General features: G+C 35.3%; 1 protein-coding gene across 3 annotated transcripts in view; it reads right to left on the bottom strand.

Moving 5' to 3' along the window:
- Positions 1 to 716: 716 nt before the first annotated feature.
- LOC149550984 (uncharacterized) overlaps positions 717 to 17,600 on the bottom strand; it is a 60,708-nt gene continuing 43,824 nt past the window's right edge. For 2 of the 3 annotated variants that reach the window (XM_089786530.1, XM_089786531.1), the window contains exons 2-7: positions 3,917 to 4,345; positions 3,566 to 3,754; positions 3,246 to 3,476; positions 2,801 to 3,059; positions 1,895 to 2,078; positions 717 to 1,784 (exon numbers count right to left, since the gene is read on the bottom strand). In XM_089786530.1, the coding sequence (XP_089642656.1) occupies positions 1,319 to 1,784; positions 1,895 to 2,078; positions 2,801 to 3,059; positions 3,246 to 3,476; positions 3,566 to 3,754; positions 3,917 to 4,345 (1,758 nt within the window). In that variant the 3' untranslated portion in view covers positions 717 to 1,318. The remainder of the gene's footprint in view (positions 1,785 to 1,894; positions 2,079 to 2,800; positions 3,060 to 3,245; positions 3,477 to 3,565; positions 3,755 to 3,916; positions 4,346 to 17,600) is intronic. The other variant, XM_089786532.1, reaches the window with a different exon arrangement.

Consider the following 17,600-nt stretch of genomic DNA (forward strand, 5'->3'; position numbering starts at 1 on the left):
AACATGAAAATCAGAAATGTAAAGCAACAAAAATCCTCATATCATCCACTGTCTTTGGGCATTTGTAATTTTAGTACCAATAATTCAGATGACTTCCTGTTTCTTTTTCGTTTCTGCTGATGTATTTTCTTTTAATAATTGAGTTTTGACTCTCCTCCGTGTGTTATTTATTGGAGCCCTAACAATATGTTTGATCCCAGGATAATTCGGGATAAAATCCGTGAAAATATTTGAACTTGTGTTTCATTTTTGACGAATTGGTTACACACAGTTCATCCTAAAAGATATAACATATCCATATTAAATTATTCAAAAATAATCCTCCATTCATCGGCTACTAAATCAAAGCCTGATCAAGCCATCACTATCATATCTGACCAGGCGCCCTTCCAAACCTCTGTTATGAGATTAAATTTATTACATAAGACAACAGTTCAGGCATTTTTAACTAGCATCTCCAGATTTGTTGCTTAACGCAGTACATTGACTCTTTTAGGCATGACTCGCTGCACACTAAAATTGCTTCTACAATACTAATGGATGTAGACAGTTATTTTTTTCTGGGGAATATGCCCATGGTCTAACACTCTACACACTGATCAAACATATCTATGTTTGTGATAATTTCAAAGGCCTTAAACCCCATTTTCCTCTCACCCAGATAAAAATCCCCCTATATCATCAACAGAGTGCAAAAGTCTTGAACAATATCAAACTTTAATTCAGGGTTAAATATTTTTGTTATTCTGATCAGTAATTACTGTTTTGTAAAAACACATGTTTCACAATTTACAAGTAAGAAATTTATAAAATTACAATATTAATGTTGGATTCTTGTCTGTTGCCATTATGCTCAAACCTTTGCAACAGATAATTAGGCTCTGCCTGGTATCAATTCACAGGTCAGATATTTTAAATTGCGCCCATCTGTAATCTGCATGACCAATATCTCCATGTGACATTATTTACTGAAAACCCTTTTGTTTCAGAGGCATAAACAATCTCTGATCTGGATGACCAGAAAAAAGGAACTTATGTACAATCTTACATGCTCTAGAAGTTATGTTACAGTAAATGCCTTTTGCCTAAAATAAATAATAATAACATGACAGCATTGTGTGTCATAAATACCACACTTACTGTAATTTCACTGCTGGAACATAATCCTCGCTGTCTTCATCAACATCCAATAATATCAAGTCCAACCGGATGTATTTCCATGATCAGCATCTTGAAAAAGTAAGCAGAGGAGGTATCTAGTCTTTCTCAAACACAGTACACAACATATATTTGCACAATTTGCCAAGAAATACAGTCATTATGCAGTTCTGAGGATATGCATATACCATGGTCCATGTACCTGACAAGTTACTGATGCCATGACTTCCAGAGAATTCACTACACCCACAACGAGATCCATTAGAGAACTGGCCCCAATATGTTTCAAGGTCACTTCTGCCAATAAACAGCTATCACATCCCTGTCCCAAAAGGAGAACAGCCCTAACACTAGACCGTACAGCAGCAGCAACTCTTGCAAAAACAGCATCACCAGCAGATAGGCTTCTACTCAAAACCCGGGTCATAAATTGTCCATCAACATCAGTTTGATCTGCTTTAATAGCGGAAGAACATAGCTGAGCCAACAACTCACCAATCTGATGGCTTGTAATCAAGGGATCACTCAGGATGTCATTCAATTGCTTGCTTGCAATCCTGAGTACATCATCAATCTCTGCAGCCGGCACTTCCTTTTCTGCAAGGGTCTGCCTTACCAATAGCAAGCTTCATATATGGGAAAAGAATGATATCAGATGAATAAACCACACACGTGTGTGTAGTTATCCAACACATGACTCTAGTAATATACATGAATAAAAGCTCAAGTTTATTACCCTGTTGCAAGCACAATTACCCGCTGAAATTCATTCTGTGTGTCCCTCAGCCTCACCACATTTAATTTTAAAGTCTCTGGTGTGTTGTCTTCGTTTGCTGCAACAGACCTGCTTGCCATTTGCAACAAACCTAGGCGTATCATAGTTCCCATGGATTTCCACTCAAACTCTGTCTGAAACTCAACTGCAAATGTAATAAAAGGATGCCAAAACAGAAGTCAATAGAATGAAAGAGAAAGAACATCTTAGTTTTCACAAATGAACTCCAAGAGAACATCCCGGTACGTAAGAAATGTGCTCGGCTGAAAAACACATCAGCTTATAAGAAAAAACTATTAAGAGAGTACATTGAAAATGGTTAAACTTCAAAATATAGAGCTGAAGTACAAGTACAATATAAATATGTAAGAGAAGCGCCCCTCAACGATGCAGGAGCTGAAGAACAAAGTGGTAAACATCCCCTTGAACGGTCACATATCTATAGCAAGGCTCAGACCAGAATATCCTTTAGCATCATTCCCGTGACTGAGGAAAAACTAATGTAACAACTAAGATTGCTCATAGGCGAGTGTTCTAGGTTGAGGGGTCTACGATGGACAGTCTTTGGAAGGACTAAGGTATTCTCCTACAGATTCTAACCTCCCCTTGTACTGAAGGCGTGTGGAAATTTGCCTGGCAGAAGAAAAATAGCAGTGCTGTGACCTTTCTGCTACAGCTACACTCAGCAAACACAATATATTTTGCTTTCACATAAATATTTATACCAAGTATCTAATCACTTTTGAGGGAAGGCAGCTTTTCAAGGAACCTGCAGATGCCATTCTTGTTTCATTGGAGAATGAGCTAGATAATTTTTTGGTTAATCTCAATTTTATTCTATTTTTAATGTGGACAAAACAGACGAACCTGTCATTTGAGCACTTTGAACATTTGACTGGCTACACTTGAAGACCTCAACCAATTCATTAAAATCATTCCTTTCCTTCTCAATACATTCCTGTACTTCAGAAAGCCATTCAACAGTTCGAGGCAGCATGCTCGTAGCTGTGGAGGATGGACCATAGTGATCAGTGAATAGTTTTTGCATGTATTCCACACCTGCAGGCCCCTGAATCAGTGGGGCTATTGTTCGAATTCGAGAAATGCTTATATCCTGCTTCAGGACCTGAGCCAATGAAATGAGATTCAGTTGAAAGACAGCTCGTGAGTAAATAAACAGTTAATCCACTGGATAATAAAATGTATATAGCATAACATATAGGATGGTTTTAACTTTTAACTGAAAATTACCGAGTCAATAATGCAATATTATGTTAATATATACGTAGGCAACCTAAAACATCTCACATACCTGTATTTGTTCTAAAATGAAGCGAAGGCCCTTAACCAATGCAGATGCAAAGGAAAGGTTTGACTTCTGGTTAATTCCGGCCACTATTCCAGACAATTCTTGGAGCAGTTTCTCGTGAGCTGCTTTTGTTTCACTATCACGTGCTGGTGCCCCAAGACTTAGTACAAGAGATAATGCATAATCCAATAACTTCGCAAGATATTCAACGTCTTGGACTCCAGACTCCATAACCTGAAGCACTGACACCAGTCCTTGAACACAAAAAGCATGAAGTACACAGCCATATTATTGACGAGATTGTTTCTGAAGGATAATCTCACCTGAGAAAAGAGTTCCACATCAATACTTTCATGAAGTTCTTGCTTCCAACTTTGAGGAACCAAAGCATCCAGTTCATCCCTGACTTCTTTTACAAGTCCTATTACCCGAGTATAATCTGGTGGATTCTGTTCAAGTCTTTCAACAACTCCATCCCAAAATGCTGTCTCCATTGTAGATTTGATTTGAGCCTGCATGGGACGGCCCATAAGTTTTAAAAGACATGGATGTTCATTCTTGTGTATTATTAAATTAGCACTTCCCATTAATTACAAGTAAACAACTAAGACAATAGACTCACAGGGAGTGAGCTCTACATCTTATCTTTCAAAATTTCTAACAGAATTCCTTACCTGAATTTCAGTTAGTTTGCCAGAAGTTGTGTTCCTGGACACAAGAGTCTCAGGAAATGTCCCAGTTGTATCATGAAGCAATTCATTGACAATCCTCTCATTGAGAAATCCTTTGTCATCATCATTCATCGTCTCTACTGCTTGGATCTCTTTATGTTTATGTCTAGCCTCAGTGTTAACCAATGCATTCAAGGACATTCCTACCTCTGGTCCTCTATCAGGTAGTAAGTGTGCAACTTTTGGAGGCTTTTCAGATGAGGGTGAAACTGAATTATTCATTGATCCCTTGGATGAAGGCTGTGGGCTAGAAATCTCACTGGTTATCGTATCTTGTGACCGATTATTACCAGGAGTATCTCCTGTCCTTTTTGTCTCAACATTATCATTCACAAATGGAATTGCATTCTGTAGCAACTCTTCATCAAGAACCTGCCAGGAAATAAGTAATAACAACACTAAAGTTAGAGAAATTTGAAGAGCACTCTTATATGAAAGTTTCAGAAAAAAGATTGCCTCTGATCTCAATATTTGAATCCTGAAAGTTGCTTCTACGATATATAAACCCTAAATTTTTCATTTGGTCCGATTTTGTCAAACTAGACTTTTCTATTCACATTAAAAAAACTCAGCATTACTGTGTTCCACTTTATTTGACAAAATTATTATATAAGATAATAAAAACACAAGAAAATACACAAACACATAATATGACAGCAACTGTAAATATGATTGTGCATCCATATCAGAAACCCATTTTGGTCATAAATGGAGGTCGCCATGATAAGAAACAAACCAAGAATTACATTTATATGCTGTTTGGGAGGCCAAGTGTCTCTGGATTAACAATATCTAGTTATTGATAAATAAACTAGAGAGGAAAAAGTTTCATGTATGTGAAAACTGTTGAATAACGGTTAATCTATCTGGTCAATCAATTCCTTGTGCATGTCATCCCATAAGGTTTGGTTATAGCCTTGTTGGGAAAGAAATCTTTAGAGCCTCTGAACCTTCATTCAATATAATATACACTCCGCATATAAACCTACATTTGTTGTTTAAAGTTTTTAATTAAATCCAATCAGATCATATATATTATAATCTGACTGAAAAAACACAAAAAAACCAAACCCACACTCATGTATAAGGCTTGGAAGAAAGCTGAGTCTGGTAGTTGCAGCAGAGACGAGAAATCAAAGACTAGATAAAGGAAGAGTTGAGACCAAGGATCACTGGGAAACTATAACTACATAAGATATTGTAATAAGCTAATAGCATAAACTAAAACAACAAAGAGGGGAGAAAAGTCAGCTATCAGAATCACTATATGTAGAGTATGAAAAGTGAACCACTATGAAGGATAGTCAAACCCTTCAAGGATTCAAATTCCTACCCTCCACTCAGATAAGCCTTCAGGCGACTACAACCTGTTAATGTGAGTTTTGTTCCACTAGAACATGCACAATCAAATACCTAATGTTTCTAAATGAAACATCAACTACTCAATCCTCTCTTGAAATAAGGCCATCTCTCATGCTAAGCTTGCAATGTAAGATCATGAAATGACTTCAAGGTTCCTTCTTAATTGTGGGCTTCACTTAGTTTTATGATGTGATATGCTGGTTGTCACAAAGGGACTTACATTATTCATTCAATGGATATCAACTCTTTCACTTATAGTTTTGGCTTTACAACGTGCAATAAAAATATAGTTTTGATCTTCAAACCTTTTCACTATAACACAAACTTAATCTGGCTAACTTCTACTCCTAATTGTGAATGCAAGGAATCATAGAGGACTTGGACTCTACTAGATGTAATCTTGCCAGCAACTCCACCCCCCTAGTGCAAGCTTCTAAGGAACATTCGGATGGTTTTCAAATCAATATATATTCACCAATCCCATCAAATCGAGCAAATTTAAGATTCAATATCAATTGAAGTTAAGTGCATTCAATCATCATCTTACCACACAAGGCACTCCTACTATCAACAAGAGGCCAATGGTTTGGATTTTTTCCGAGTCAAGCAAATAAACATCCACAACAACTTTCATTCAACTAAACTACTCCAACATGAAAAGAAATTTACTCCAAGTGAAAGATTGAGGAAACCATGCAACACTTCAAAGCAATATTAAGTAATCCACCATGAAACCAACAATGAATTATCAATTTATTTGACAAGCATTATGGCAAAAACTTCATCAAGTCTCTCCCTTAGCTAATCTATTCCACTCTCCTACACTAATAGCTCTCTCCTACTCTAATCTCCTAAGCTCATGAATTACAAATGAAAAGGCCTTGGCCTTTATAGTAGTTCCATTACAACGAAGGGCCAAGATTTCTTCCCACAAACCCTAATTAGGGTTGCCAAATTTACAACCAATTACATGAAGGAACCAATTCATGGGCTGATAAGAAAATTACAATGATTTTTCCAAACAATGAGAAAATAGGACACTCGGCATGTTGTGACTCACTGTGCTTGAAATTGAAATTTTCTAATTGGAGACAAATAATTCCCACCTCATTATCCTTAACCTATGCTTGGCATCTTGGCTTGTAGAAGGTGTTTGTTAAAATTGCAAATATTTCTTGCTCGATTTTTAGAAAGTATCTCTCAATATTTGAGATTTTCTCCTTCCTTTGCAATTTCCTCATATAATTGACTTGAATCACTTGCATCTTCGTAAACCTGTGAACTTGATCTTTCTTGATTCTCCTTGAATATGTCTTCATATAGCTGGATCTTTTGTGTTTTCTTGAATTTCCTCTTGATTTCAATCTGAATTTGTTGGTTGATAGCTTGAACATGAACCTTTCCTTCTCAATTGAATCCCAGGGCTTAATTCATATTTTTGTAGCATCTACTTGGCTCTCCTCTTGAAGTCTCAAGCTCAACCTTGACATCATGTCCATCTTTTGCCTTGCAAAACAAAAAAGAAAGCTTCATTAAGTTCGCGAAAGAAATTTGAAATGAAATTCACATTAATAATGAACAAAATGGATTTCTCTTATTCAAGACTAAGCCTTTCTGGCTTCTTGAAATGATCAATGTCTCGGGTATTTCTAGAGGCTTGGCAGAAAAAGTTCTTGGGTGGAAAACTTAAGGCAAGAATATTTCCATAGTGGGAATCATTTGGTCAAAGGATTTCTACCAAGAATGATAAAAATAAGTCATCCCAATTTCAGTCACTTAGTGGTAAAATTCCTTTCTTCTACAACTCTCTAATCTGCCCATTTGATTTGTTTTTCATTTGGCCCGAGGAAAATAAGGCTAAAGGGAAAGGGGCAAATTCCAAATTGGGAGGATTATTGTGGCGGAAATCCTTTGCTCAGAGGATTTCCACCAAATATGATTTTGCCCTTCCACCATTATTTTAAACTTTTCTCTTGTTATAATTAAATCTCTCCCTAAGTGGCATCCCTCATCTTCAACTCTTGTTTAGAATTATAAAATGGAGTGGTGGAATTCTTGACGTTGGAGAGTTCCATTAGTGGAAATCCTGAGCTCAAAGGATTTCCACTGTGGGAATCTCTCCATCAAATTTACTTAGCGCTTCATTTCCTTCCATCCTTCCAAAACTTCATTGTTTCTCATCAATTCTGATTCAACACAACATCCTTCACCTCTAACACTAGCTTGGAGTCAAATTCAGCACATTAAAAAAGGTTGGCAACTTTGGTTTAAGAGGATTCAAGTGGTGGGAATGCTTTGGATGTAATGTTCTGTTTTCCCTTCTTTCACAACCCTACTATTGATTATTTACCAAAGATGCTAATGGAGGTGACCGTACGCTAGTGTTGGTGGTAGAACCTGTTGTATGGTGGCAATATGATACTATTATGAAGTGTCATACGATATGGGAGTATGACCGTACGGTGGTTGTAATGGAGCACAGATGATGTATCGTGAGGAGGACAAGTGAATGCAAGCCTACGAGGCCGTACGGTATTACAGTGAGCCGTATAGGATGGGCCATACAGTGTGGATCGTATAGGATGGGCCGTACAGGATAGGTTGTACGGTGTTACTACGAAATGACTGTGTGCCAATCGAAAGTCTGTATGTTTGTGTAGTTGTACAAAAGAAGACGTGGGGGTGGTGGAAGTGAGTTTGAACAATACAACCATGAACAAGATGAAATCCAAACAATGAAAATTGAACACAAGTATATTCAATTAATATTTGCTCCGATTTGCCAAATCCAAGCGAAGTGTTACAGGGGATGGAATAGGGCGAGGGTTGAATCCCACTGAAACCGGACAAACTAAATAGGAAGCTCTTTCACTTCCGAAATGGAGAACAACAGAGAACTCCAACAGGAATTCGCAGTACATAGAAAATAATCCAAAATGCATACCTAAGACTACCTACAAGCCGTGCTTAAATACATGGAAAACCTTTCTAAGGGTGTACAAAGATAGCCGACGGTAACACTTACCAACGGAAACTAAAATAAAAATAGGTCTGAGATATATTAAATCAATTGGAATCACAAATACAAATATTAACTTGGGCCCCATATTAATTAATTAAAGTAACTAATTAAAGGTCCTTTTATTATATTATTTAAATTCAGGGACCAATTAATTAATTAATTAAATTAAATTAAATTATTACATTAAAATTGGGGACATTATAAATCCTCACTGCCCAAATATTGCTTGCCCTCAAGCAATCTGTCATCAGACGAAACACCAACAACTCCAGGGTCCCAAATCAAATGCACAAGTGAGACAAATGAAATGACATCAATCCTCTGCAACACCACATTGCCGTCAAACTTTAGGTGCACCACTTTGATATAAATATTCTCTCGTTCGGAATTGCCAAGATCCCAAACTTGAAATTCATCTGTGTAATCCATCATGATTGCTGCTGGGGAATAGACTTCATAATCAGCCAATTGTAAAGATTGCTCCTGCAAATAATCCTCGATCAAATCCGCATCACCAAGAGGCTAAACAACTACTGGTAGAGCTTGCTTATTCGAAGGGTCGCTGGTAGAACCCAAATTTTCATCAAGTTGATCGTCAAGCATTGGTTCAATGATGTTTGTGCAAGTACCTTCCTCCAAAATTTCCTTCATCTTGGTCTCAGATACCAACCAGATTCTGTCTTTGTGGTAAATAATTTCGCCAACCACTTGGTATCTGTCATCTTGTACTTGACCATCCAATAGTTGGCACGCAAAAGTGTTCTTGGAGTATTGGACTAACAGATGTGCCCTCCAATCAGCTAGAAAATGAGCCATAGTGTTATCCAAGTCAAAGCTCTCCATTCTCCCAACACGCTAGCAGAATCACCAACTCTGATACCACTGTAATGTTCTGTTTTCCCTTCTATCACGACCCTACTATTGATTATTTAGTAGAGATGCTAATGGAGGTGACTGTATGCTAGTGTTGGTGGTAGAACCTATTGTACGGTGACAATATGATACTATTATGAAGGGTCGTACGATATGGGAGTATGATCGTACGGTGCTGGTAATGAGCACAAATGATGTACGGTGAGGGGGACAAGTGAATGCAAGCCTGTGAGGCCGTACGGTATTACAATGAGTTGTACAAGATGGGTCGTATGGTGTTACTATGAAATGATTGTGTGCCAATCCAAAGTCTACATGTTCGTGTAGTTGTACGGAATAAGACGTGGGGGTAATGGAAGTGAGTTTGAACAATACAACCATGAACAAGATGAAATCCAAATAATGAAAATTGGACACAAGTATATTCAATTAATATTCACAAATAGATGTTGCTCTGATTTACCAGATCCAAGTGAAGTGTTACAAGCGACATAATAGGGTGAGGATTGAATCTCACCGAAACCGGACAAACCAAATAGGGAAGGTCTTTCACTTGCGAAATGGTGAACAATAGAGAACTCCAACAGGAATTCGCAATACATAGAAAATAATCCAAAATGCATACCTACGACTACCTACAAGTCATGCTTAAATACCCGTTAGGGAAAACCTTTGTACACTAAAATAAAAATAGGTCCGAGATATATTAAATCAATCGAAACCACAAATACAAATATTAACTTGGGCCCCATATTAATTAATTAAAGTAACTAATTAAAGTCCCTTTTATTATACTATTTAACTTCTGGGACCAGTTAATTAACTAATTAAATTAAATTATTACATCAAAATTGGGGACATTACATTGGAGAGAGAATTTCCACAATGGGAATCCTCTAGTCAGAGGATTTCCACCAAACATGATTTTGCACCTCTCTGCCTTAAAAATCATCCCATTTCGACTGACCTTGACAATTTCTTGCTATATTTTTACTCATGATGTTGAGTTCATGGCTTAGTCTAGATTTTGAATGATTTAGAGGGTGGTGATATTTTGGGCTTGGGGGGAATAATGTGGTGGGAATCCTCTGGAGAGAGGATTTCCATAGTGGCAATCCTAAGGTTAGACGATTTTCACCAAATATGGTTTTGCCACTTAACCTCCCAAAACTTATCATTTTGCACCCTTATGCTAATTGTTTACTTAGTTTCAAGTTGCTATGCCTTAGCATGATTTTGCGTCAATTTTGAGTTGATGAGGAGGGTGGAAATCTCAAGAGAAGATTTCCACGGTGGGAATTCTCTGGTCAAAGGACCACAAATGACTGTAGCAGTTATCCTTAGGAAAATTACCATTCTTCGCTTCATCATTTTAACAATGCATCAATCAGTTTGTTGCCTTAGTAAGAAAAAAATCATAGCTAAATTTGCGCATTCCTTATGTCCCAAGGCAAAATCTTCAGATTTTGGGGAGAAATTATGGCTTGTGGAAATCCTCTAATCAGAGGATTTCCACCACTTTCCAAATTTGCTCATAATCCTTCTCCCATCTCCCAAACATGTAAACCGTTCTCAATTAGACCAAAACTCTACCCTTCCCCTAGGACTTAGGCTATGAAAATACCTCAAAAGGAGACCAAAACCCTCACACAAATCCTAGACAAGTATTACTTCCCAACAAGCCAAAATTGCTCAAACTCACTCTTGGACTTGGAGACTTCAAAATGTTGCTAACTAAAAGCACCTAAGAGAACGACTCCTTCCTAAAGCAAAAAGAGGGGGTCCCCATTTGTAGTGGGGTGATGGTGTGAAAACCCCATAACACAACCTTCAAGTTTACCTTCTAATTAACAAAATGGTATACATGACAAGTGTACAGTACTTGCATGATCAGTCACCACATACCAACAAGGAATACTAGTACTAATATGAGAGACTAGTACAAGTACTAGTTTATTGAAAATAGGGGAGGTAGTACAAGGAGATGCCATTTTGTTTTTTTAAATATAATTTATTCTAAGTTGTCAATTTAGGCTTGGGTTATTGGTTTGTTGGTACGGATTTTTTAAAATGGTTTGGGTTCATTTGTACAAAAACATGCAACACACACACACACACATGTCTGGGCAAAAAAGAGCCTTCCTCTCTCCCCTATCCCTTCAATAGTAGAGCACTCGCTTCATGACAACTCCAAATGGTAAGTCCCAACTGTTGACAGTAGTAGTATTGATAGAGAAGATAATGAGAGCGGTACCCAAATCCATTTACGATCCAGAGTTTCTAGACACTTTGCACTTCCACCTAGCTCGAGGTTGTCCCTTGACCCTAATACAGATTAGAAAAGAGAGGGGCTATTTGAATTGGTTCTTAGAATTTGATATTATCAGGTGTTTCCACACCATTGACCGACATCAACTCATCCCTATCTTGAAGGAAGAGATCGATGGGAGGAAAGAAAGAATAGTTTGCTCTTTGGCCCCATCCATATATATATATATATATGGTTAGCTCGATAGTAATTTATACTTTGAATAATATCTATAGGAAAGAGATTCACCTGAAAACAACCTACTATGTGATAATTAAAACCTTGTGTTGTTGATCATAAATATTTAGAATTCTATACAATTTTTTTTGTATAAATAAGTTCAAAATTTTGATGTGAAGATTATGATCCTAGTTAGAATTGCAAATTGACTATAAATAATTACAAACATATTCTATCACTAATATAATGTACATTGACTATTTAACATAAAAATTAACTTTAATTGTAAGTAAACTTTGATATTAAGTCTAACTTGAGTTTCATTTAATGAAAGATGGTATTCTATATATTGCAATAAAATAATTCTATAAAATATTTTATACATATGTTATACTTTATTCAAATCATTTTAACTTTAAATTCTTATACAAAGATGTACTAATTCTTTTCTAATTTTCTAATCAAATTTTGTAAAATGTAAAATAAAATTACAACTATTATCAATATTTTACTTTCGAATAAATTTTAGTTTAATAATCTATCTTCTATCATACAACCCCTAAAACTTACCCTTATAAAAGCCTAACTCTAACTACAAATGAGAGATAATACTTACTCTTAGTACACTTTATTTAATATTTACATTAAATAAAAATTTGTAATTCAATTTATAAATATTATCATACAATCGTTATTTTAGATTTTAAATGAAAGTTTTATTACAAATTATTTTTTAAGAGTTTATTTTTTAAAAATTTGTAAAAATTATTAGCCAGTGTATAAATATATTGCCAAATTACATCTACTATTAATTTTTAAATAACAACTTACATTATTCTTAATATTTTTTAATAAATTTTTTAAATGTTATTTTGTTTAGAAAAAACAATCAACTTCATCCCAATTAAATAAATGAATATATATTTTAAAGTTCAAAACTATATTTCCTTTTGGTTGAATTTAATAATTATCTAACTTCTATTTAAAACAAATGAATTTGTGCTCTTAAACATTTAAAAATATATTTTATTTTTTAAATTTAAGTTTAATAACTAAATTAAAATTTAAAATATAATACTTAAATAATAAACACATTGTAGCATTTAATTTTGTGCATGAAGGTATCCATTTATAATCAAAGCCTAATCAACCTTTGGAAAATAGAATTTTTTTTGGCTAGCCATTTTTTCATCCGGCAGGTTTTTTCTTTGTGAGAATTGTTTAAATATAAAATTTATTACCTAATAAAAATTAGGAATTTTATAAACGTTTTACACATTTTTAAATTACTACACACAACCTTGAACTTCAGTCCAAAACATGCATCTAAATTGCCGATTAGACAATAGGACTGGGCATGCATTAAAACTCGTATATGATATCAGTCAAATAAATCCATGTACCTACTGCGTATACACCAAATGAGAAATTCTTGTGGACTCGGTGTGAGTTTCATGCCCATCAAAGTCACGCAGTGACCACTATTCCATTGTGTCGTTCAAAAAGCCACCACTTGTTGCGGCCTTGTGGTGCCCACAATCTTCCTGTTACATGTCGAGCGCGAGGCCTGAAATTGCATAAAACTCAACGCGCTCATCGGTAAAGGCCACGTGTTTGCGAACCGCTTGCCGAGAATTCTAATATATTCATCTTTTTCAGTCACCGGTTTTCTTTGTCCGACATCAGACATTTAAAAACAACAGGCATCCTATCCTCCCACAAAATAGCCTATCCGCTAAATATCTTAACTTCAACAAACTTATTTTGTACTATTAAAGACCTTATTCAACTTCTGTAAATATTGTTTCACGCACTAACTTAAAGAATGTTTCTCATTGGGATGTACCCAGTTTGCACTTGGTCTACCTAGGTCTGCTTGGGTTCAAATTAGGTTTGGCTTGGAGGAACCAATAGGCAAACTAGATCTGAACCAAGAACTAGTTTGAACCCTATCCAAAGCAAGGTAGCAGGCAAGTGAATATAGAGTTTATTAAATTTAATAATTTCTAAACATATCAAGAGAGAAGCTTCAAAACAAGAAAAATGTTTAAGTTCTAAATACACAATTGCCAAATGTCATTGTGTCAGAGTCAAAGAGTTCACAACTCACATTACATATTCGATATTAGATTATCATTTACATATTGAAATCAAGAAATGTTGATAGTTGGATTGGCCGATATACAAACAAAAAATAAAAATCGAAATATATCATCTACACTTCTATATTTTGATCATTCATATCAAGGTCCTCCGCCATTATGGTCCCCAAATCTTTATCACTCTCAAAACTCAAATTGCTCGGTACTGAAATTGGGTGTAAATCACTAAGGCAATTTGCTTCAACCATTTCATCCACCATGGATGCAACTTCTCCATCAAGTGAAATTTGGTTTCATTTTGCTTAAGGACCTTCCATGTAACTAGGATCCACATGAAAGAGAAGATAACATGAGCTATGAATGTGCACCATGTTCTCTTCTTTCCTTGACCCTCGTTAATTACATTAGTGCATAAATAAAAGCATTATTACAATTTCTCTCACAAGATGAAGAGCTGGCTACTTGTGAGATAAATCTTATTGCAAATGATTGCATTTCAGGTTACCTCCATCGTTTCACTACCACTCTATAGTCTTTCTTTGCTTGCATATCATATAAAACTTCCATGGAAGAGAAACCACTTTGCCCACGTGAAAACTTATTCCAGTGACTCCTCATAATTGAAGTATCCTTTACCTCAGCATAAATCATTTTAAGTGCAACCCAAAATCTCTTCATTACCGCTCTATCCTCATATGGAGCCCTCTTATTGGTCTCTTATATATTTTACTGAATTTAGGATATAATGGTCTAGGCAACACAATAAAGGGGTGTATTAAGGATTTTCCGTCTTCAATGTAACTTTTCTTCTTTCAAAGTGTAATTTGCATCTGTTATTTACTTGACTTCCATACATGGAATCAATTTCTTCATAAATTTCTCCAAACATGGTTTGATTGAATCGCATATTGATCACCTCGCATATGGGCCTAATAATGTCCATGACAAATTTAACAGCAGCCCAATAATGATCATCATTCTCTTTAAATTGCCCATGCATCACTAACAATTGTGGAACAAAAAGCTCCTTCGACTTTAGAAAGATGGTAAAGGGGAATAAAATAAGATGCAGACCATGTATTTGCAAGAGAAGTTCCAACTTGAAAATTTATAATAAATTGCTTGTGTGTGGTGATAGACTGATAGTTACATATTGACATTTCTATTTTTCTGCCCTTTTCCATGAAATTTGAAATCCACTATAACTTGCCAATATCTTTGAGTACATTATCCAATAAATGGACATAACATGTTGTCCAAAGTATATGTCTATACTTTTTCTGTACAACATTCACGTTGCTTTACAAATAGGGGTAGTATTAGTACTACATGTGATGCCCCCACCTCAATACAGACACATAGCTGGTTATGAAGAAACTCTGCATTTTTTCTTGCCTTGAATAAACTATTGCCTTCAAAAAAAATAAGACCCTTTGTTGCATGTTAACATGATATTAAGTAGTGGATATTTTCTAGCATTTCTCCACCCATCGATCATAACACATCCTCCTTCTATAGCCCGCACTCTTTTCATTGGTGTCATTTGGCACTCTATTGAAATATTTTCTTTATCAAATTATAGTACGAAGATTTTCATAGCCAAGTGGTTTATACCTAGCTGATCCATTATCAATAGCTTAGACCATCTCTCCATAGAAAGGTGAGCAAGCAACAGTTAACAATATTCTATTTGCATAAAAGAAGTGTGCAATCACTAGATCAGCTTCTTTTCAGATTTAAACATCAAATTTTCTTCAAAAAGGGGTTTCAACTGTCAATGTGTGGTCTTTAGTAATGTCCCCTTTTTGGGATATCAGAAATTTTAATGCGTAACTTCAAAAGATATTAAAAAATAAATTATGGAACTGATAAAAATAAATGACTTTATGGGAGCTTAATGCAAATGGATAAAAGTCACTTAATATAAAAAGAGTTTTGGAAAAGGTTGCATGGGTACGTGGGTACGGGAACGGGAACGGGTACGGGAGCGGGTACGGGTACGCATATTTTTCAAAATAGGGGACGGGGGTACGTGTGTAAGCCTAATTTTTTCTATATAATTATTATTTTATAGAAAATATAAAAATCAAAATATCTGTCATGAGTCATGACATTGAGCATTCAAAACAAGAAATTTGAAAATATAAGCCATAAGTCAAATATATATATATATATGCTATTGCTGAATGTTTAAAGTATTTTTCATAATTGGGGACGGAGGTACTTGGGTATGTCAAACTTACTTAAAAATTACACTTTTATATTTATAAAAAATCTGATTTTATGAGTCATGACAATGGTTTTTCAAAACAAGAACCGTGATAAAGTTCGCAAATGTAATGTATTGTTTTCAGTTTCAGATTTGCTATATGTTTGAAATAATAATACATGATAAATGCTTAGATGCATAACAAAGAAGGCAGACTTTAAACATGAACAAGAAGATCCTAAACCATATGACAATGACATATTGCAAATGATTAACTTTTAACTTGAACAGTGATAAAGTTTATTGTTCATGAGTATCAAAGTTTCAAACTGATTTGGTATTGAATTAAGTTTGATAAACAACAAGCTAATACAAAAACAAACAACCAAAAAAAAAAATCAAAATCTTAATCAAGGTCCTTAGCTATGATGCTCTCCACCGAGTACCCGGTACGTGGGATACGTGTACCCGGTACTTGGGTACATGGGTACGAGTACCAGGGGTGTGGGTACGAGTACCCATGCAACCTTGGTTTTGGAAAGGGACAAAAGAGAAAGATGACAAAAAGACAGAAATGGGAAAACGAAGGATCACAGGTTGCTCCTTAAAAGAACAAAGTGAAGCTCATTTGCATATGCTTGAATATATGTTTTGATTTCTCTTGGAGAAATTTGGGAAGCTTCTAACCTTCAATTTTGAAACCTAAGGACAGAAACCTTTACGCTTTCTTGGTGGATTGGACAGAAACCCAATTCATCTATTGATGTGGATTCGCAACAGAGTGCACACAGTGTTCCAAGGTCATTTCTTGGTTCCAATCTTGCTGTAATTTCTGTAACTATGATTGGATTTTTGTGATTTTTCTGTTAAAGGACTAAATCCAATATTATTTCTAAAATTTCATTTCTACTGGTGATTTAAGTAAAAGTTTATTTTTAGAATCTATATTTCAACTGGGTAATTTGTATTATTGCCAGATAATTGGAAATATATTGCATGCAAATATTGTTTGAAATTTTCTGTGTTGAAATTGGGCAAAATATCCACTGGGGATATTATAGTGGTATCAGAGATCTGTCAGCCTGTGAAGTTATTTCAGAGGCAAATTTACAAAAAGGATTTATCAGACTACCAGCTTATGTGGTTCAGAAACTTTTTGAAATCTCTATTGAAAGAAAATCTATAAGGTTTAGGGATTGTCCTTCAGCTAGAAATTAAAAAATTCTTGTGTTAAAGCCAGATGTTGAAGTTGGGCAATGATACTAACAGAGAATGATTTAAACAATTTGAAGTCACAAAAATATATTTGCCATCATGGAAGAATAAGTTTACTATGGCTGTGAGATTACATTACTGTCTTAATTAAATGGGTGTGATATATATGTGCTGAAAATATTTACACAATCTTCCCCAGAAATCATTTCAATATTCATGGATTGTGGAAATTTGTTTGCTTTGAACATTTTAAAATGTTTGCACTAAGCCATGGATTGTCCATCTACGAATCCGACATTATTTCATCAATTATTATTAAGATCTTGGGCCTTGACAAATTCAAGTAAGGAAGATAA

The sequence above is a fragment of the Cupressus sempervirens genome, chromosome 6 (assembly GCF_028749045.1).
Source record: "Cupressus sempervirens isolate cs-2001-9-10 chromosome 6, ASM2874904v1, whole genome shotgun sequence".
NCBI classification, from domain to species: Eukaryota; Viridiplantae; Streptophyta; class Pinopsida; order Cupressales; family Cupressaceae; genus Cupressus; species Cupressus sempervirens.